At 40.6% G+C, this 22,504-nt stretch overlaps 2 protein-coding genes across 3 annotated transcripts in view; one reads left to right on the plus strand and one right to left on the minus strand.

Moving 5' to 3' along the window:
• Positions 1-12,212, plus strand: part of NOX4 (NADPH oxidase 4) — a 117,543-nt gene extending 105,331 nt beyond the window's left edge. For both annotated transcript variants that reach the window (XM_055802706.1, XM_055802707.1), the window contains exon 18: positions 815-12,212. In XM_055802706.1, coding sequence (XP_055658681.1) covers positions 815-935 — 121 coding nt within the window. In that variant the 3' untranslated portion in view covers positions 936-12,212. The remainder of the gene's footprint in view (positions 1-814) is intronic.
• Positions 12,213-19,551: 7,339 nt separating this feature from the next.
• TYR (tyrosinase) overlaps positions 19,552-22,504 on the minus strand; it is a 49,243-nt gene continuing 46,290 nt past the window's right edge. Inside the window, exon 5 of the mRNA XM_005232200.3 lies at positions 19,552-19,775. Within this exon, the coding sequence (XP_005232257.1) occupies positions 19,552-19,775 (224 nt within the window). The remainder of the gene's footprint in view (positions 19,776-22,504) is intronic.

Consider the following 22,504-nt stretch of genomic DNA (forward strand, 5'->3'; position numbering starts at 1 on the left):
AGGCCCACTGTTGTGGATATGCCCTGTTCTGATGCTGGCTACTGTTGTGAGCCCTTAGATGCTGTATGACTGTAAATCTGACTTACAGCCTGTGTTTAAAGTGACCAGAGAGCAAAGAGCTGTTGTCAGTGGAGTGATGGTGTGAAAAAGTCAGGTTAACTAATGAACGTAGGCTGATAGCTTTGGATGATGAACAAGTACCATATCCTGTATTTGGCTCTTCATAAGACTTTCCGATGTAGCTGTTGAAGGGCAGATTGCATGCTAATGTAAAACTAAAGTGGTAAAATTATTCTGCTGCTGCCAGAAATAATCACGGGTTAGTAGTGCTCTGTTTTCATTAGTGTAACAAATCACCGTTAGTGACTAGATCTCCTGCTGGTGTAAATCACGAGTTACACTAATGAAGTCATTACAGTGAGACACATTTTTAATAAAAAAATGATTAATCGTGGAAAAAATTGGAGTGAGAAGTAGTAATTTTTCATTACTTGGTGTCTTGAGACTAAGATGTGGCACTTTTTTCTGAGAGTTGTCTTAGTCAAATAAGTAATATGTCTTGTGGTGGGGATACCTGGGAGATCTGGTGCTTTCGGTAATGCTAACTACACGATCTAGTGAGCTGTTCTCACCTTAAAATCTATGCGTAGTTGACTTATGTATGATAGAGTGAGGCCAGAATCCAATTCTGTCTATTGTTAGAAATTACTGTTTATTTGCAACATCATAACTTTTTTCTTTTTTTTCTTTTTTTCTTTTTTTTTTAAATTTTCCTTTCTTTTTCTTTCTTTTTTTTTTTTTTTTTTTTTAACAGGAAGACCATTGGAGTTTTCTGTTGTGGACCAAACAAAATCTCTAAGATACTTCATAAACTGAGCAACAGCAGCAACTCTTATGGGACAAGGTTTGAGTATAATAAAGAATCCTTCAGCTGAAAGTCTGTTGGACTAGCAAGACTCTCTGGAAGATAAAAGTGCAATTTTTTGTTTGTACAACTTAAAAGTTCAGCTGTGGTTTAAACAGAAATGTACCAAAGAATAGCACAGATTTTCTTATTTATGATTATTTAAGACTTTGGAAAATGATGGATGTGGCAGTATACCAACAAATAATAAGTGCTTAAGCTCAAACCCAAATGCGCTCGCACAATATTTGTGGCAGCGGTGATTCTTTGGAGTTGTTTCTGTTAATTAAAAAGTACAGAAGCTGGGGAGAGACACAATTGCTTTAAAAGCTGACAGAACAAGAATCCGTGGAACGTTTGAACTTCTTCCACTTCAGTCCTCTGAAGCTGGATCAGTAAACCAAACCCCAGGTTAATCCAAATGACAAAACATAGTGTATTGCAAAGACTATCGCTTTTGTTGGTATACAGATCTCATGGCTTTGGGGTGAAAACACTCCGTATTAAATATTTTATACATTGCAGAATTGGGATTCTGTATTTACAATAATGACTGTTACTCTCGCTAGTCTACTTCTGTAATGGATGTGAATATTCCCACCCCAAATGGAAGAGAGTGGAATATCGGGAAAGATGTAAGTTAACCTATGGAAAAGCGAGCACAACTGTGTAGTACCTGTGGGCAGACCCCTCTGTGATGTAAATCACAGCCTTCTGGTAAGCAGACAGCTGTATGTGGAGAACTCTCTATCTTGCATCGACTCAACATTCAGTGAGTTTGCAAAATCAGTGTGATTTAGGCAGCCAGAAAGATGGAACAGGAAAAGCAATTAAAAGGAGGAGGCAGGATATGATGTTTTATTATACCACGTGCTCAGTGTGGAAGTTGCACTCACTCTGCACTCACATGCCCTGCATGTCAAATGCTTGAAGCATTCAGATGGTCTTACTGATCATTTTATAATGCAACAGGTTTAAATACAATTTTAGAGGTCCCAGCGTGTATTGGTTGACTGTGATCCTTTGAGTACCTTCCCTGGAGTCACACTTCTTTGCACTGATGTCACTGAAGGCAGGATCAGGCTAGATCTACAGCAGAGTAAGAGCAAAGCCCTCATTACTGTGGCTCTTTGCATCATGTGTGCAGAGGGAAACCTTCCAGGAGCTACAGTGTGCTTTCAGTATGTTCCAAAGGGATCTGAAACATGCACATTTAAGATCTTCTCTTCTCCTCACAGCTGTCTCCACTCTGCTCATAGTTGCCATGGAAGGGCTAGAGGTTATGGCAGGTACTTTATAACTTTTTGGTTCTGAGGAGCAAGGTTTTTTTCCTCCACCCAGTAGCTAATCCAACTCCTTTTATTTCTTCTTTACCCCCTTCCCTTATTTTGCTGAGAAGAGGGCATTTAAGCAGGAGTCAGACACTTAGCTGGCATAAATAGGCATCATTCTAGTGCATCTTAATAGGGCAGCATCACTTTACACATGCTGAAAACCTGCCCCTCTTAATCTCCAGCAGAAGCTTGGGAGGAGTACTGTGTAATGTTTGCAGCACACACAGACATAAGATGGCTCAGCACCTCTCACACCTGTGGTTCACCTGTATTTAGCACAGTGCATTTGATTTGGTTTGCATATTTCCAGTGAACATCTTGTTGTTTTAATAGGAAAGGCACTAATTTTCAGCTCACAACACAGACCCTCTACAGGGATCTACAAGTGTCAGAATCTGTTCAGAGGGAAGCATTTTTCTAGTAGGTGGTGTACAGGCATGTTGTATGTGTAACTAGTGAAAATGAGTTTGGTCTTTGTCTTGGCAGCTTCTGCTCAGGAGTTGCCCTCAGTGGAGCAGCAAGGTAGAGGTGCAGCAGCGAAGCCATGTGAGGGTCTGTTCCTCAGTGTCTGGACTTTGCACTGAAGTTTTTACCTCTGGCTGTGCCCGATTTGAAATTCAGGGGGGAAGGAAAGAGCCAGAGATGGGCATACTCATACTGATGAGAATTCTCAAAGCAGCCAAGAGGGGAGAAGACAAAATAGAAATGGAGTGTGAGACGGGAGCCTACATTGCAGCTACTGATTTTAATTTCTTTTTTTTGAGGCTGGAAGGATCATTATTTTCCCATTGGATCTCGTTCATCCATCACTGTAAAACCGGAGGTATGCAGCAAAGGATTAGAACGTTTTAATCATTAAAATTATTTCTAATACTGCCTGTATGGGGTTTATTATAAACATGACACTGATGGCAAAATGCATAGTTATTGGATATTGCTGATGCTGCAGGCTTTTTTGTTTGCTGGCAGTTAACTTAAATTATGATTGGAATTGTGACTGTATCTATTAACCACAACCAGACAGTGATCTTCTTCCTCCTGTTTTAGGGTCTAGTATCTAATTTTTTTAAAAAAATACAGTTTAGAGTCATCTAATCACAATGTTGTTTGTCATTTCACACCTCCTGTCTGATAGATGTCGGTTCCATTACCGTATAATGAGCAGCTAGTTTTGTAGTTAGCTCTGTGCTAAAACAGATTATATTTTCTGGCTCAGCTCCTATATAGGTAGCGCTTTAGAATTAAAATAGCAATACTAGTACTGTGCTCTTGTTCTGCATTGTAGCAGGAGCTGACGCTGTGTGTAGGATTGTTAAATGCCTGTTTTTACATTAAGCAGTGCTGTCAAAGTGAGATATAAGCAGAGACAGGATCTCCTCTTTTTGCCTTTGTCCTGTACCAGCCTCAACTGACCCACTTCTGAAACAGGCTTGGGACTGTCTACCTTTCTGGAGTGCTGTGAGGCTTAATTAATGTTTTGGGATCACTTCAGTGCACTTGCAGTGAAAAGTTCTGTCTAATTGCTATGCAACCGTATTTGTGTTTTGTTTTGTGTAAACCTTTCTATTGCCGATATAAGCAATTGCTAGACCAGGTGAAGGTGAGTTTTGGGGAAAGTTAAAAGCCTCAGTTGTGGTTGGCTTTTTTTTTTTCTTTTTCCTTGAGTAATGCGTTTTAGAGAAGCAAAAAGTTTTAGGGTTGGTGACTGTCAATTGGCTTCAAGAGTGGCAGATGTTATGATAAACGCTGTCTTCCTACAAGCTGCATTGTGCTTGCTGTTTCTGAGTATGTCTCCAGCTTGTAAAACCAAACCAACCCCTCTTTTAAAAAACTCCATAGCTTTTTTTATCTGTAAGCCAAGCATACATGAAAATATAACTTGGTACCAGACAAGTAAGTGAAGGCTGACAGCACTTAATTCCACATTTGCAGATCAACCGGATTTATGTAGTTCAATGTCTCTTAATGCTTTAAACTGAGTCCTGTAAGTGAGTCTGTCATAAGTGCCCTCCTGCAGGGGAGGGATCCCACCATGTATTCTGCCACTTCTCACTCTGTCCGGCACAAAACTGCAGACTGCTCAGTGTTTGCTCAGTGGGATCTTTGTGTTTTAGTCATCAGAAGTGTTTCAGGACTCCAGCCCTTGTACAGCAATGTGAGACTCGAGGCTTTACACAGCTAACAGCTGGATTAATCAGATTTACCCGAGAAATCCTGTTCCCATAGCACTGAGATTACTTGTGTAAGTGTTCACTGCTGTAGCAAAGGACTGCCGAGGTGAGCCCTGCTGGAGCGTGGGAAGGCCTGATGAGGAGCGACCTTCACCTCTGTAGTCTGCAGTGCAGCCTGTCTCTCCATGATGATTATTTCAGCCCTGAGTTTGGAGCAACACTGCCCTATTTCGATATATGGTATTAATAGCATGCGAGTTCTTCCTTGGTTCTTTGTCTGTTCTTCTAGGAGACAGATCTGAAAGGAATACAAGAGATCACAACATGCAGCCTTGAACCTGGGCTGGCCAAAGGATGCCAGTGCATACCACAGACGCCTAGCCCATGACTGCACTGCTTAGGCTAGAAAGTTGATTTTCCTGCAAAATGCTGATTGTTTAGCCACAACAGACTAGGGAACAGTTGTGGTAAAGGGAAAAGAGATAAACCCTCTTGCTGTTTGACAACTCCCGCCCACGCAAGCCTGATGTGGAGATGTGTATGAAAGCACTGCGCACATTCAGCTGCCACTGCATCCCAGTGGTGGGCTTACTCCCTCAGCTCTCAATCCCCATTGTTTCCTTTGGTTGCAGATCTTCACCTGGCTTGTTAAGCAGATGTGCTTTGCAGGTGAGAGAAGTGCTCTATGTACTTCCATCCATATGTAGTCTGATATAAGCATGGAAGCAACCTGTGAGCACACTGCACAGACAGTGCAAGCTAGTGCAGGTGTCCCGTTGTTTCTAATACTTCTCGCACACAGGTGAGAATGATTTGGAGCTGGCTGAGAAGGGGCAAATAGTACGAGTGGCGGACCACTTCACCGGGAACAGTAATGTAGCTGTAACAGCCTGACAGAGCAGAGAAGTGATGGCTTGGTAAGAGATTTGCTTTTAGAACAGCAGCCTAAGAGAAAACCCTCTACTCAACCCTAATGTACCAGGTTACAGTTTCAGACTGCAAGACATCGCTTAGAGAAGCAGGCAGGAGGCTAACTAGTCATTGCCTATAGCAGTTCAAGCCCTGCAAGTCAGAGAAGAGACATAGTTATTAAAATGCAATGTTTACTTGTTTAAAGAAGAAAAGGGCTTCTAGGAAGATTAATTTTCACTTCACCCTGGCAATCATTTCATAAACATGCCAGTGTGATTTAAGACAAGCTAGGTCTGTTCTCCTCTGGATTGTGCATCTGATTTGTCTGCAGATTACCCAGCTCTCACAAATAAAACCAGTTTTTATTGTTTTAGCAAAAAGGATTTAACAGTAAGGTTTAATCAAAATGCCAGTGGTGCCTGTGCTGAACTGAGCTTTTCTATAATGAATGTACATTTTCCAGGAATGTATATAACATAGCTGATGACTCAACTGTGAACAGTGTTTTGGGGTTTGCATCGTCTCTGCTGCTGGTGTGTTTCTTTAAGGCCACTACAGTGATGCACTGGTGAAGTGCATGGAGCCGAAATGAAACTCTTTATTCCCATAAATAGCATGATATTTCAGTGTCTGTACTAAGCATAGTAAATCCCAGAAAGTGGAATTTCTTTTGTGGGTACAGTAGATTAATTAGCCAGCATCTTCTAGGATTGAACCCTGAGTCCTCTACTGGACTGACATGTATAACACATGCTGTTACACAAAGGTTCTGACCAACAGATGCTGCTCCTTTAAAGGGCTGTTTGAGTATTTGTGAAGGTTTACTATGCCACTAATGGTATCAGCCATGGTGTAAGAGAGAAGGGATCTGGTTTGGTAGTGAGGAATGCTGTGCAGTTCCTCTGATGTTATGAATATGTCCAAACTTGCAGTGAATGCTCAAGGTTTGCCATACCTGAAGAGTTACATTCTCTAGAAGGATCGGATTTGCAAGAGGCAGCTGCTGGAGCTGTGCAAACAGCAGTGGATCTGTCCCGTTGTTACAGGGGCATGGGGAGAAAGCTGGAGAAAGCCACCCATCCCAATTGTAGATTGCCTCTTAACAGAGCCTTTGGATTTCTGAGGGTGTCAGACCTTGCAAAAAATATTTACATGCTATCTGCATCTTCGTGGCAAAGTCAGTCCATCCTACAGCCCAAAATCTGCACCTTTGTCCTAATGCTCTGTACTGTTACAACAGGAGAGGGAAGCCAAGAGTAGCTCCTGAAGCTTCAGGTAAACTGCTGTCAATTGAGGAGCAAACCGAGAAGGGCAAGAGAGGATGATGAATACCAACAGTGAAGAGGATTAATTATTTTGAACCTGAGAGCAAAGGAGAAGGAGAGAGATGTTCTTCTTGGCTTCTCAACTTTAGAAATAAAAAGCAAGTCCTATTGTCTACATGTGGATACAAATCTCCCTGGGGTTTGAGAACTAATACATGTAAATACATCGCCTTTCTGTGCACAACTCCTTGCTAAAACGCAGAAGAAAACTACTATATTTTAGCATCTTGGAAATAAGCAATTTGTTTGAAATAAATCCACCACTGACTCTTTCGAGTTAACCTGTCTCAAAAAACATCTACTTCTGCAGCTTTGGGGCTGGGGATGGCCTGTTAACAACTTTTCACAAAATACTGCAGTGTATAGTTCTCTGTGCTAGATGGAAGTAGCTTTGACAGTTCAATAAATAAATTTTGTGTTTGTTGCTGCTGACCCTAGGTAAGGACAGCCTTGAGGATGGGAAGCAGTGTTACATAAATGTCTAGTGTACATAGCAACACCGAGAAGAGAGATGCTGCTGCATTGCTTTTGGTGCACCAGTCACACATTAAAATTCTGTCATTGCAAGGTCATGCTGCTCATCTCATACTCTACAGCCCCGGGGAAGAAATTTGGCTGAGAATTGGGGGAGGAAAAGCAAAAACTTCATTGTGCTATAACCAAGAATATATTCATCGACAGCAGGGCAGGGAAATCTTTTCATTTCAAAAGAGCATGTTATTTCTTTTTCAGGAATAACGGGTTCCCTCCTAGTGATGTGTAGTGGTGTTTGCATGTTAGAAATGTAACACAGTGGTAACGGGTTGTTTCTGAGTTGAATAAGTAATGCCTCTGAGCCTTTTCTTCTCCCTTTAATAATCTGAGAGAAATGCAAAATGCCAGAGCGCATATAAAGTGGACGGTGTCCCGAGCTGCACTCACTGCAGCCTGGTTAGGAATGCTGCACAGAAACTCTGCAAGCTGCTGGAAGAAGCGAAGTTTAAGGCAAAGAGGAAAACTGTTTTAAGGAGAAACACAGCAGTGATACATGATCTGTAGTCAGAATCAGGTCATGTAACAACATTGGCTGTCACATCTTTGAACAGTGCTGAGTCAGAGCCTGTCTTAAAGGTACACTTTGGCATCAGGGAAAGTCGAGGGCTCTCGGGTTGGGTCTGCAATGTGAGATGAAAAACAGGTTTAAATGCAGCCAGGCGAGCCACCTGTGTGCACCTTCCAGCTTGGAGTTCAGACCTGTCATATCTGAGGGTGAATTGTGTAGACAATGAGCTGCTCTGAGTCCTGAGTGCAGTCTCAGTTGTGTGGTTAGCTGAGGGTATGGGCATACCCTTTGTATTTCTGTAGCTTTGTAGCAGCACGTTGTTCAGGGACTGGGGAGCAGGGGATGATGTTGTACCTCGTTAGGTGTTAGTGCTTAAAGCATATACTGTCTGGAACAGATGAGGATGGTGAATGCCAGCTTCCACTGACAACTGAATATACCCTGCCTATGTTTGCACTATTGTTCATGAGGAATAAATGGCAAAATCTCTGCAGTGAAGATACAAGTGCTGTGTTTTTCCTTTATTGCATTTTTTATGCAAATTTGAGAATTAACTCTCAAAAAGTGTTTGCTAAGAATGTGAAAATTCACCTATGGCATTACTCTTTTTGATTGCTTACGCGCTTTTAACAGTTTGATATACGCTTTTTGAGAAAAACATAATGTCCCCAAGCAGAGCTTAAAAATGTGGCTGAGGTGCAACTTTGCAAAGGGTCTCACATGATAGTGAGGTGTCATTCCCTGTTGGAGCTGGATGCATTGGTGCTTTTGTTAATCTTAGTCTACTCCCTCTCTGTAGATTAGCTTTCATACCCATCTCTTCCTTCTGCATTACCTCAGCCTTCATCCCGAGATGTGCCCTAACCTTTGGATCACTGGAAACATCCTCATCCATGTGTCACGGAGTCCTCCTTTGTGCTCTTCCTTCCTCCATAGCACATGATGTGTAAAGAGGCTCCTCCCACCTTCTTCTTCCCTTAACTCGAGAAAACACCACTTTGGGAAATGCAGAGTTCCTCAATTTTAATCATAGCATACACCAGCCTTTATAACGCTCCTAGTGTACACAATCAATGGGGATCTTTTAGTCACTCTGATTAGCTTTAGGAAAGTGATGAGTTGCAACATCCCAGTGCGGGAGATGCTTTTTAGAACGAGATAAGGGGCAGTGCCACAAGGACAGCTGTGAAGAAAATCAAGAAAACCCATAACAGCAAAGATTATGTCATCTGCTGAATGAGAATCAGTGATTTGGTTTTGTGAAAGTTGGCTCATTTGTGGCCATCACTGAAATTAAGTCATGTTTCTGCTTTTACACATAGGCATTTCAGGACAGCGGGCAGTGATGGAAAGGATTGCTTTTTTCAATTACATTCTCTTATTTCCATACAGCCCCTAGTTTATCAACTGCATATAAATTTCTCTTTTCACTGATTAAATATTTCCTCACCTGGTTTCTTTGCTTCAGGGAGCTTGAGAGCTCATTGTTTATAAAGGTAAAGAAGAAGTATTGTGCTGTTAAGCAGACAGCTCCCAACACATATGTTCTACTCTGCATCTTTGAGAAGGAGGCACCGATGCTGTGGTCCCTGCAGAAAGGCAGAGCATTCACTGAGATTCAGATGTGACCAAGACCCTCTTCCAGGTTTCATATATTGATGAAGTTCTGGGCTTATTAATTAGCCTTTTCTGAAACAAGTAGCCTTAGCTCATATGTGCCATGTTGTGAAACCCTTAATCCCACTGAGATTTTCTCTCCCTGTGTTTCTTCTGATCACTTGCAAGAGCAAATTTGATCAAGCACATCTGGGTAAGATATGGTTGCCTTGGTCTGTGATAATTGAGAAGAAAATGCATAATTGTGACATTTTTCCTCCACTGTTATCCAAAAAGATATTTTGACTGTGCCAGCTATATTAGTTGCATCATGTGTATGGTTTGGGGTTTTTTTCATGTTCTATGGTTTTATATTGTTTATATAAATATATATATATAAATATATTTTCATTTCAGAACAACAACAGAAAAACCCCCGCTCTTTTTACTTGGGAAATGTTACCATGTTCAAAACATGTCTGTTTTTAAAAAAAATCTTCCAAGATGCTTAGAAGGACAGCGGAAACCAGGTGAAAAATGCTATTATTTTCTAATGGCAAAGCATTCTACCTTTGTTATTGAAAGGTACTGTTCAAACTAAGCAATATTACCACAATCTGAGCTTTGACAAATTAGTATCTTCCTTTTAAAGCATGTCTCTAGGATCATGTCTACACTGTCACTGGAACTTTCAAGGCAATGTCTGCAACAGGCCTAGACTTGAGCTGCTCCATAATTTGAGTCCAGATGCTGAGCCAGCTGCTGAGAGCTTGATGGACTCTTGGGCACACACCAGCCATCCCAGGAGAGAGCTGTGTGTACTGAGGGCAGGGAGCACATTGGGCACTTAGCCTTCTTTAGCCACAGCTTATGTTATCTCATAATAGCTTCTGAGGTGATGAGGATATAGGGTTAGGAATTATCTTGGAAAGGAAGGAGACAAATGATCCATGTTTTTCTCACTTTGAGTAGTTATTTGGCCCTCGTAAGCCATATGAGAGTTTGACATGGTAAATGTCTAAGAACTGGGCACACTACTACAAACATGGGTATCCTGGAAAGAACTTAGTCTGTGATCCCACTAGTCAAAGGACTTCTTTGAACCAGAGTGCTACACAGACAGAAAATAATAAATTAAAATCCACTCTCGGGAAGGAAGATATGTACCCCAAATGAAATTGTTGCCATCCCTAAAATCTGGAAAAAGCAATAAACTTAAGTTCAGCTTTCCCATTCTTCTTTCAAGAAATACACCTTGGAAGCAGTTATTTCCAGTTAACACATATAATGTGACAGAAAAAATGAATGCCTTGTCCTTTCTGTAGTTGAAGGTCTTGACTTCTTCACTACTGAACACGTTCTTCCCTCACTGTTTCCTGTCCCAAAAGAAAGAGCCCAGAAAATTTGTTCTGAATTCTGTAATTGATTATTTTTTTCACTAGAGCTGAAATAAAAATAATGTATTAAAAAGAAGGTGGCATTTACTTTTTAATCTCTATACAATATGCAAGATAACCATTTTGGAAAGTACTAGCATAAAAGTCCACAATTTTGAGTACTCGGTGTTCTTTTCAGAGATGCCTGTTTACATTAATGTAATTTCAATCTGTTCTTATGGGTTTTTAGATGAGGATGTGGTACAATTCTTTGAAGAGAAATGTCTGTTTAGTTTCCAAGTGGAACAGAAAGCAAAATTTCATCCTAAACTTTCATTTTGAATTTTTTTCCCTAGGCTTGACTTTAAGAAAAAGAATAGTACTTAGTGGGTTTCTGCCCATAACAAGTCATACTCCTGTCATGTGAAACAGCCCATTTTGTACCTTCAGCTTGCTGCCCCCCAACACAACAGAGGAACTATGTTTTACTGGCTGGAAGGATTTAAATAGGTCACTGTTGTAACTGCATGCCTTGTGAACCCTCAAAGAGCTTCAATAAGCTTTTCAGCTCTTCCAGTTCCCATCAAATGAAGCAAAGCTTTTACCAGTTAGCTGTATAATAAGGCAGAGCTAGAAAACAGATCGTAAATAATGTTTGGGTTGGGTTTTTTTTTCTTCTCTCTTTTTCCTGAGTCCTTTTCTTCTCTTTTTCCTGAGTCATATGCAGAAATCTTTTACCATTGTGTCCCTTTCTTAATTATACAGCCCTGTGACTCCAGTTGCAAACCATAGGCTAAAAAAGGGATTAGACAGGGAGAAATCCTGGGGTTTATCCCACAGTCTTACAGTTTCCTTACAAACCAGTCACTCTGCCTAGGATTTTCAGAGTAACATGAAGAATTCAAGTTCGCTGAGGTTTTGATACCCAGCTGCATTAAGCTCCTTTCTAAAATCCCATGTTCTTTTTGCCTGCCCGTAAAATGAGAATGGTCACATCTGAGAAGAGTTTTATGGAACGCCTGGCAAATAGTCCTTCACTTCAAATTTGTGGAGTTAAACTGCAAAATCTTGGTTGCAGTATGGAAAGGATGCTCATTTCCAAAAAATACTAGACTGAATTAACCATTTTATCTTAATGGCAATCCTGCGAAGTGAAGTATTTGGCTGCTGAGTTCTGTTGCTGTTCAGATGTTATTTTTACATTCTGTTATATTAGCAGGACACCCTAATGTGAGTGTATGTCTTTAAATGTATTTGACAAAGCACTGTACATTTATTCGTCATGTAATTATGGCACTGTACTCTCAAGGTATTTACTTTACAGGAAACTTCATGACTTTGGAATAAACAACCATTCCAAGACAGCAAAACATGGTTGAGTTGCTGTTTGTGACCTGGTTTTAATTAATGACATACTGCTTTAATCATGGAAGCATTGTGTATGTGCATATGTGCGTATGTATTACTGCTGGCAAGGGAGGCTGGGATTTTGCTGCTTTAACAGAGGCTCTAGCACTGTTTGAGGTGCCCTAAACTAGCTGAAACATTCACACAGGGTCAGCAGATACGCTGCAGGAGACCCAGAATCCTCGGGATGACAGCAGGAAGCCACGTAGGATACCCAAAGTATGAAAATTGTACTAGGCACCCTTTTTTAGCCACCCAGAGTAATTTTCTGACTGAAAACATTAGGCACATGCTTAGTTCATATGCCATCTCTTAAAATTTCTGATAAATCCAGACCATTCAAAATGCAGGACTGTACCAAATATATTGTGTGTCTGCAACTATGAGACCATCTCAGAAACAGAATATATAATCTCATTCTCATACACAGTCATCCCACCACTGGAACTCAGAACATCAGTCCTCTGCACTCTCTCTGTCTTTGTTTAGAGCACAGTGGGAAAGGAAAACAGGACCTGCCTGCCACTAACCCACCAAAATCAAGAATAAAGTTCCTTCCTATACAAGAAGTGTGCAGAAATCCTTCTCATTTAAGATGAGCACTTGAGAGCCTGACTGAGTGAAACATGATCTGGGTATTTGCTTTAGTCTGCTCAATCTGGTAAAGTATTTCACAGTGTGTTTTGTTGGAATTACCTGTTCAGACCATACTGCTTTCTATAGATCTTAATGGAGAGCTGATATCTTATTACAATCTTCAAGACGCTGCTGATTCTACAGCAAATCTGAAACAATTGTTTTAAAACTCATAATCTACTTCCCAGTAATGTCATTAGGGGTCTTTCAGGTGCACTGAGGACTACAGCACCCACTCGATCTTTCTACAAGACATTAAATGTCCTGGTAACCATCCACCTCATCATTTCTGCCTTTGGCAGAGTTGTGGGTTTGGGTTTTTTTTAGGAAAACTACACATGAAATATTGATTAATACAAGTGTGCAGACTTCTCTGAGATTTTTCAGAATTGCTGTCAAAAGTTCTGGGTATTTATTTATTTTTGAAAAGTAATGACACACAAACTGCATATATTAATCTCAGGATTGTATTTTTTGCTTTCTCATTCCAGACTTGTGTCGATATAATGATGGCAAAAGGTACCATCCTTCCAGGATAAGGAGTTAAACTAGAGAAAAAAAAAAAAAAGAAAGAAAAAGAAAGAAAAAAAGGCAACCCCCCCCCAAACCTGTATATTCCTTCTTATTTATCTTTAGTTTTTAGGTTAGAAACATGTAGAGAAAGTTAATGTCTCCACTTCAGAGAAGTTTGAGCAGTGGAAATGTAAAAGGTGTTTATACATAACACAGGGTCAGTGGCATGCTGGGTAGAGCTGTCAGAGAAAAAAATTATATTTTCAAAAAATATTATTATATTTTTCATTAAGAGCAATATCCTTTCCCACTCACCTTCCCCTGGCCAAGTAATGAGGTTTGGCAAAATGTGTTTTGGCTCATGAGCTTTGATTTTCTGACTGATATTTGGAGAGTTTTTATGGGAAATGATACATTTCACAAATGCATTTGATCAAGAGGGGAATCTCATTATTCTTATAAGAAGAGCAGGGGAAGGGGAGCACAAAAACTGGGGAGGGGGTATTTTTTTTTTGACAAAACCTGGCTAAAAATTCTGAAGCAAATAAACTCTCCTTACACTGGGCAGCAAGCAAAGTATTGCAGTTCGCTGTTTTTCTAGCAGAAGAGAAAAACTGCTTCCTCCTCCCCACTTCAGTGCTACATGGGCATCGTTGATCATTATGAAATTCTTGATAGCAAGGTGAGCAGAAGGGTGGGCAATGGCAGGCAAAGACTGCTGCCACTAATAGATGAGCCTTTCTAGAGAGAAAAACAGTAGTTGTGGGCTGAGCAGCCGCTGTCTGACCCATCCAGGCACCAACCTCTCATGAATTTCAGTTATTCAATGAACCAAATGTCCTAAAATAAATGAACACCCTTCTCATATAAACAGTGGGGAGATGTGAAAGCCTATAAAGACCTCCAGGGAGAACTGATTGACCTGACTTGGATTTTTGCATTTCAGTGTACAAAGTCTGTTTCAAAAGCTCCTTTTTCCTTCCATTGATGTTCCAGGGAACATACTCATTCATTTGGAAAACACAGCACATTATGGGCTGCAAATGCAGTTATGGCTAGGTGTGAAATGGTTCCCAGGTCCCGGAATATCTCAGCTGAAGAACCACCTGCAAAAGCAGCGTGTTACAAAATTGAGACTGTCTGAGGAGCACACACAGGTGGTTCATTACCTGTTCCTGATTCTGAATTCTTGGGTAAAAGGGATAGGTACCCATTGCTGGTCCCACCGGTCTCCTAAAAGCTGGGGAGCAGTTGTGCAATCCAGTTAAAGCCTTGTTCACTGCAAGGAACCTGATGCCTTAAACATGCCTAAAGCACATTACAGCCACGTGGATGTTACAAGAGGGCTGAAGAGTGGCACCTTGGAATAATTTCTAATCAATGCAACTTGGATTGTTTCTCTTGAAATCCCATCATCATTTTTTATGAGAAATGACTTAAAATAATACGCACTTCTCATCCATTTCCCTCTTCCAACTCCTCCCAAATTTAATTCTCATGAATTTAATGGCTCCATGATTTATCATTACTCTTTCTGGTGTCTTATTTAGCATATGCCTAAGCATTAGACTGAGCTTAATAACTCTGCACTTTCTAATCTGAAATCGTGCATTGTGGACTGATGACTGATGGCCTGAATAACCAACAACTTGTCCTGTGTCCCTTCCCAAAACTGTTCTTCTGGTTTTCCTGAAAATTAATTTTGTTAAACTAAGTTTTTGATCTCTTCACAGTTTAATTTTCCAAATAAGCCTTCCTGTAACTTTTTACAGTAGTATGTATCTTTGTAGGAGAGTGTCACCTTAATTATGGTGACTGCAGTGATTCCCAAATCTGTCATCTGTACCCAGACTGCTAAACACAATTTCTAAGTGACTGCTTCCCTGCAGATATCTCTGTTTGGTGCTGCAGAATGCTATGGCTCCTAGGATGAGACAAAAGGCTGTAAGTTTTAAGTCTTGGTGTCTAGACTTGTGGTTTTAAGCATATTTGTTCCAAGGAGAAAGTATTTCTGTCTAGAAGTGATCTGATTTTCCAAAGTGACAAGTACCTTTTCTGGTAGCAGTAGGGAAGACAGAAATGCTTCATTTTCATTTAGGCTCTCAAACGAGAGTTGTCAAGAGCCTGATTCTCCCTGAATGTTAATAGGACATTGATGCTTTGACAGTCAACCCTCTGGATTAAATAAATGGGACCACAGACTATAGAATTAAAAGACTAAAGTGAATTTTAAAGCAGCATCTCAGGTCCATGGTGGTGTAAAAGAGGACATGCAGCCTGGATTCTCTGCTTGTCTGTGTCTTCCATGGTCACTGTGGCATTAACTGACAAGATCAAAGTTAAAACAAATTGCTGCTGTTCCAACTTGACAAATCATGTGTTACTTTTTCTTGATATAAATGCTTGTAATGTCATCCAGATGAAAGGGGAGCTGGAAAAAAGAGTTCTTATAGGGCTTTTCTACACACATATGCACACATTGTACAACTTGTACTACTATAGTAAGAATGCAGTTACATAGTATCTCTGTTGCCATGAGTATATGTATTTTGCTGTCAGCTAATGGATGTAGTTCTGTCACTCTGGGATGTGTGTTGTGCTTCAGTTAAAAAAAAAAAATCACATTTTCTCATAATTACACCAATAGACAGTTTTGTATATAGATAATGTCATGATCTTGGTCACTTGGTATTTTTTCAACTATCTAACCGCGTATATATTTCATTCTATATAGCCAGGTCATCTGACAATGAAGTCAGTCCATAGTAAATTTAGCAGAGCACCATTCAAGACCAGTATTTTCCACCCTGCCAATCTCCCAGTAAATTTATGAGAAGAAGTCCAAACCTTCAAGTTCTTATTTGCAGATCTTCCTGATGTGTTCAGCTCTGTGACAAAATAGCCAGCACATTACTGAAATGTTCTTGTCTTTGCATGAAGGGTTTACAAGCAAAGACTTAAGCTTTTAGCTTTTCTCCCAGAAACGTATTTTCTTCTGTGGTACGTATAGACTATTTATTCGCAATAGCTTGCACACAGGAGTGAAGGTGAGTAATGACATTAATGTTGTAGAAAAGCTCATCAGCATCAGTCACTGGTAGGGAAAAACAATCTGATTACAAAGAGCATTGTTTTGGTATGCAAGGCAAGGAAAGCCTGGTGCATGGCTCTGCCCTAAGAGTTAAAAGGCTCTGCAGACTACTTGCCTTTATTCATATTTATGGCACTGTTGTCAGAAGTACTTGGAAAGATGTACAGCAGTCTAAAAAGTAGCACAGTGAAATGGTTGTGTTTAAACAGGTAGGTGGTTTTATACATCCAAAGTTCCTTTAATACCTGTATGACACAGACAGCAGCAGTTTGGGTGTTACCCCTGGGGGCTGTTTTGTGTTGCCATCACTATACCAGCCTCAGTAATGTGGGACAATTCCACCACTGAGCCCTTGAGCAGCCCTTTTCCTGATGGATAAAGCAGTGCAGCGTGTGGTGATAGGATAGGAGAGTCACGTAAGGCTGAATGAAATTGCATGCAGGGATATGATCTGAAGTGCCAAGCCATAGTTGTGGTCCAGAATTAATGTTTATTTCTGAGTTCTTCTGTCAAAGGGGATTTTGTCTGTATGCAGGGAAAGAACTGGTTTCTCTACATATTTTACTAATCTAGCAGATTTCCAGAACTTCCTGGCACCATGTGAATTCCACATGCCTAACACTCTCAAGAGAAGGAGGTAACAGGCAGACTTCTAGGGAAATATCCATAAAATGGGACATATGAAAGCCTAATGGATACAAGATGGATATGCAGTAATAAGTTGGTTTTCCATTGTTATAATGGCTACTTCATATCTAATTCAGAGCTTATTACAAAAATTACTGTAAAAAGCCATTTTTAATGACAAGGTCTCATTGCTGAAAATTTTCAGCTCACTCTGGAGACTGATTCAAAACTACTTGCATCCCTACACGTGTGTATACACAGATATAACTCAATGGAGAGGACAGGTGTTAAAAATACAAATTTGGGGAAAATGTGGGAGGGAGAACAGAACGAAAAAAGACTGACAGCTGCTCATTGTCCTGCCTTGTCTAAGTGTGACTTTAACAGTCCAGGGAAGAAAGAGAGCAGGCTAGAAAATGAAAGATTTTACAGAGGTAACAGTCTCCTGCAAAGGCCAGAGACGTACAATACTGCATACGTTGTAATAAAGCTGACAGGTATCCTGTAGAAGATTTCTGAACATCAGCCATATGATATTTTTGTTTATTATGTGAAACAACATGGTGCTGATATTGCAGATACGTCCCTGGATGCTGAAGCTGGTGGGATCCTCACCTAAGAAGCACTTTCAGAGAAGCCTAACTTCAATGCCTACTGGGGTCAAGGTTTATGTGATTGCATGGTCTAGGTACACAGGATCTAGATTTTATGGCACCAAACACTGTAATGCCCCATTTTCAGCACTGATCCTGTTAGAAGGATCTCCCCAAGCCTAAGCCAACTGCCTAATGCCAATTAGGGAAGTTTCTTGTTTCAAGTCACCTTGAGCAGAGGAAAAAGGAAAGGCAGGGTCATATTTAAGCTCTGCCCGCTCTGGTTCAATGAGATTACATGGCAAGCACCGTCTCATGGCATTACATTATTTCCAATTAAAAAATAAAAATAAAAATAAAAATGCAGGAATCGCAGCTCCCATATCAGGGAAGAATTTTGAAGAAAGGAGGTCCTTCAACACTTAACTTACATATGTCTGAGCACAGGAGTAAGCATAACCCTGAACATGACCCCGAGAAGAAAAATGATGTGTCGTTGCATTTGTAGCTGCACACAGAAAGCACATCTGTGTCAGTGCAGATGAGGTGTGCCAAGAAAACATTTAGTGCCATGGTGCCAAAAGTCCTCTCTCTCTCTCTCTTCCTGACCCATCCATAAACTAGATGGCTTGTCCAGACTAACATGCAGGGTACCCGAAAAGTCAATGGGAAGGATTAGGCATGCCCACAGGACAATTTTTCCTGTCCCAGAATAGTTGCTTTAAGATTGGTGCAGTCAATCCCCACCTGGCAGTGGTGTTCACCCCCCACTCTGCAGGAACCTAAACAGCTTGCTCAGAAAGGGGGATCAGTTGGGTTTTCATGTGCTCAGAGTCAGATATACTTCTGAAGAGTTTAACTCCAAACTATCATCAGGCTAGTGGTCTTAAGCAGAAACACCACAACAATGGAGGGCACCGGCATGTGTTGCTTGTATCAGTTTTGTCCTGGTTACTAAGATTAATATACACGGTACTGTTTATTCCCTGCCACAGATCTGTTTGAAACAGGGCTACTGTGTTCACTTTCAAAGGAGATGTGGTCTCCAGGTCATATGGTGAGTGGGAATTAAAAGGGAAAAGTGCTTGGGGGTATGCCTGCAAGTATGAAGAGAATAGAAATTCCCATTCATCAGTTAGAAGTAGATTGGCTCCTCTGTGATGAAACTTCTTGGGGAAGAAAGCAAGCTTTTAGATCCTCGATTGAAGAAAAGGGAAAGGAAAAAGCTTGCCTGGGAATTGCTAAATGATCTCAGTAAGGCACAAACACACTTTTACTAATAGGTCATACATTTGGTCACAATGTATGAATTATACATTCTGCACTTTTGCGGAAGAAGGGATGATCAAGAGCTGGCAAAAAGTAGGATTTAGAAGACCTGGTGAGCCAAAGCTTCACTTTCATCCTTCCATGCATGGTGAGTTGCCATGGCCAAAGGAAGGAGGCGTGCTTTCTGCTGTGGATGGCATTCAATCAAGGACAAACAGGACATTACAAGAGCTGGAGGGAAAATGTGTCTGGCCTGGAAGAAAAATGTGTCTGTGGGTTATTCAGTCTACTCAGAGGCACCACGAGTTTTGCTCTCTAAACAAGGGTTCTTTCTGCTCAAACCCAGTGAATGTAGCACTGATGATACAGTCAAGACACCTCTCACTAAATCTCACATGGATTGGGCTGCGAGATTGGAGCCTACAGTTGTAAAAAAGCAAATAAAAGAGCAGAAAATTATACATTAAAACCACCAACACATGAGCTGCTCTGGTTTCATAGAGGCACTTCTTTAATCAAGCATGGAAAATACATGGTGTTCTTTGAGTGGCGTGGTAACTTGTGTTGGATCTGAGACATTTTTGTAGGAATGGATCTGATAAGATACTACAACATCAGAATTTACAAGAGGCTTGAGAAGCAAGAGTGCCCATCCTGCTTAGGCAGCACACCTCGACAAGTTATTTGTAAACATGAATCAAAACACCGCATGCTTGATTAGCACCTGAGTAACATCACTTAGTTACTGGAGGCCTCTAGAAATTGGACTGGTAAGTGACATTGTTATAATCTTCACTTTCTATGAGCAAGGGCTGTATCTCTGAAGAAGTTCCTCTTCTTTTCTTTCGGCAGGCCAGGATGAGCCCGGTGAGCACAGCAGTAACGATGCCTCCAACCACAGCTGCTCCAACCAACCAAGCCCAGATCTGACGGGCTTGTTCAAGGTAGGGTATTAAAAATTCCTGGAAAGAATCAAGGGCTGGGGAAAAAAAAAAAAAAAAAGAAAAAAAAAAAGAAAAAAGAAAAAAGAAAGGTCTTTCAACCTGTAGAACTTGTATCACAGATTATACTGAAAGGCTGAGTAAAAAAGGAGACTACCCTGGTAGAAATTGCCTGAAGGTTACAAATAGTTTTAAACACATCTCTTTGGCCCTTATAGTCTGTTTCTCAGTCTTCATAATAAAGGCAGGAACAGAGTTATTTGTCCCCAGTGTTTTTTATGGTTTTGTCTAAACTGTAAGACCACAACCCAAGAAGTTTGATACAGTATGGCCAAAGGTCCTGCTAGCTCAGCATCCTGTTGGCAACACTAACTGAAGCAGAGAACTAAGAAGAGTTTAAGAGCAGGTCAAGCCTATTATAATCCTTTCACAAAATACTTAACCAGCTTCCAACATTTTGCAGCTCAGGGATTTCCTGAACAAGATGTGGTGTCATTCTATGTAATAGTCATTGGAGGATTTATTTTTTCTCTTTCCACCAGTTTTTCTAGCTGCTCTGAACTTTTATCACAATTTCTTGCAGCAAAGAGATCCCTGCCTTAACTACACATTCAGTGGGAAAAAAACTCCACTTCCTTTCACTAATTTTGAATCTGCCCCCTGCTCATCTCATTTCATAGTTCTTGTGTAGGGAGAGGCAGTAGACAGTGTTCTCTGGTCACTCCCTGCACAATAAATCCTCTTTCTTTGGTGAATCCACGGCAGCTTCTCACTGGTTTGTTAATCAGCTACCTTCTTGCTTTTTGATATGGATGTGTGTGTCTGTGTCTGTTTTTCTCACTATGGTTTAATGAGTTTTGAAAACCCTGCCATACAGGGCACTCAGTTCACAATAGAGGTTGGAAAGTGACCGTTCACAATGCATGCAACAACCTGTTGGCTTGAATTTGAGAAAAGGTAATGCCTGTCCCCTTGGGCCAAGGAGGATTTGTAATCCACATCTCTCAAGTACTAACTATAATTACTATTAGTAGCTGTAATTACTAGTTCTTGGGGGGGGGGAAACATCTTTCTGGGCAACTTCTCTGCCCCCGCCCCGCCCCCCCCCCCCCCCCCCCCGGTGGTTTATTTTTGAATAGTGTTTATGCATCTGGACTGATTCAGATGTACTCAACCATATTTAGTGTGGTATATCCCTACAAAGGCTATAAATGTCTTCCTGCGCTCTTGCATTTTCACTGGTGCACAGAAAAGTAGTCCCATATGCCTTCTTGGATTTTGGTGCTTCTGAGTGTATGCTGTTACATGTACTGTGCTCTGGAAAGATGCTTTTGGTTTGCAGCATCTTTAAGGTTAAGCTATCCTTAGCACTTGATGTCTGAATCACTTTCTGAGATGTAATTCCAATTTAGGCTGTGTTTGGGCTGAATATAGTTTGTGCTTACAAGTCAGCTTCACTTTGAGGAATGTTTGGTTGCTATTTCTCTGGTCCTTGTTTTGCAGTTTATCCAGCTTTGTATTCTGAGATAGTATTTGCAAGAGTTTGCATGTTCAGCCTTCTGCTTCTGACCTCATTAGACATATAAATGCTGTATAACACTAAGAATTAGAAAAAACTAGGTTCTTGATGTTTCAGAGTGAACTCCACAAACCGCTGGGTATGAGGTACATTATCTTTTCAATATTTCGTTTCTCATCTGTCAAATGAGGGCAATACCACTCACTGAATCCTTTGTATTATGACTATAAATTGATATCTCTGCAGGACTCAGCTGCTGCAGTGATCAACACCAAAGAAAAGTGTTAGAGGAAACAACTTTAGGGTAGCGTATTAAAAGTGTGCAATAAATCATACACTAGGCTACACATTACTTGACTGAGAAAATGAAAATCAAAAGTAAAAAGGATTGGACATCTGGCTCTTAATGAATGTTGTCTGCACTGTGTAATGAATGAGGTGGGGGTCTGGGGAAAAATAGTGTGCAATTAAGGATAATGCATATGTATAGAGGTGGAGGGTGAATTATGGCTATATGGTTGACTTTAATGCTGGCATTTCTTACCTTTGTGCACATGACTTTGTGACTGCAATGTTTTTTAGATCAACTTTTAAATGTTTGCATAGCAAATGTCTGAATTAGAAATAATCTGGCTATTTAAACTGGAGTATGCATATGATAAAAGAAAATTTTATCTTATAAGAAAAAGATACATAACAGGAACTTGATACTGTTTTAATGTTATGGAAAAGAGAATTATCACAAAGTTCTCTTCTTCACAGAATTTATCTTGGATATGAGGATTTTCTAAGTGATGTCTTAAATTTGTACTTTGTCCTTGAACCATCTCATTCCTCCATCAATATTATTTGGGGGGTCTGAGCTATCTTCTTCCCAGTAGAACATAACATGACTTTGAGATGATGAAATGTCACATTTCACAGCAGGCCTTTTCAGAAGGGATTACTCTATATTATTATACCCCAATTATCAGTCAAACATGCCCTTCTCTTGCTTTCAGCCTCAGTCTGTACAGCTTCTGTAATTAGCTCAAAGCCAAAAGCCACCTCCCGGCATCTACAGTCTGTGTCTTTTTTCCACACAAAAGGCGTTTGGCATCGCTATCCTAAATTTGCCTTGACAACTCTTGGGTGTCGAAGGAGGAGGACCCCAGGACGTGCTTATAATCTGTTAATCTGTGGCTCTAACACAACAGTAAATCTATGACTGGACTGGCTGCTCAGCCCAAATCATGCAACCTTGGATTT

The sequence above is a fragment of the Falco peregrinus genome, chromosome 4 (genome assembly GCF_023634155.1).
Source record: "Falco peregrinus isolate bFalPer1 chromosome 4, bFalPer1.pri, whole genome shotgun sequence".
NCBI lineage: Eukaryota > Metazoa > Chordata > Aves > Falconiformes > Falconidae > Falco > Falco peregrinus.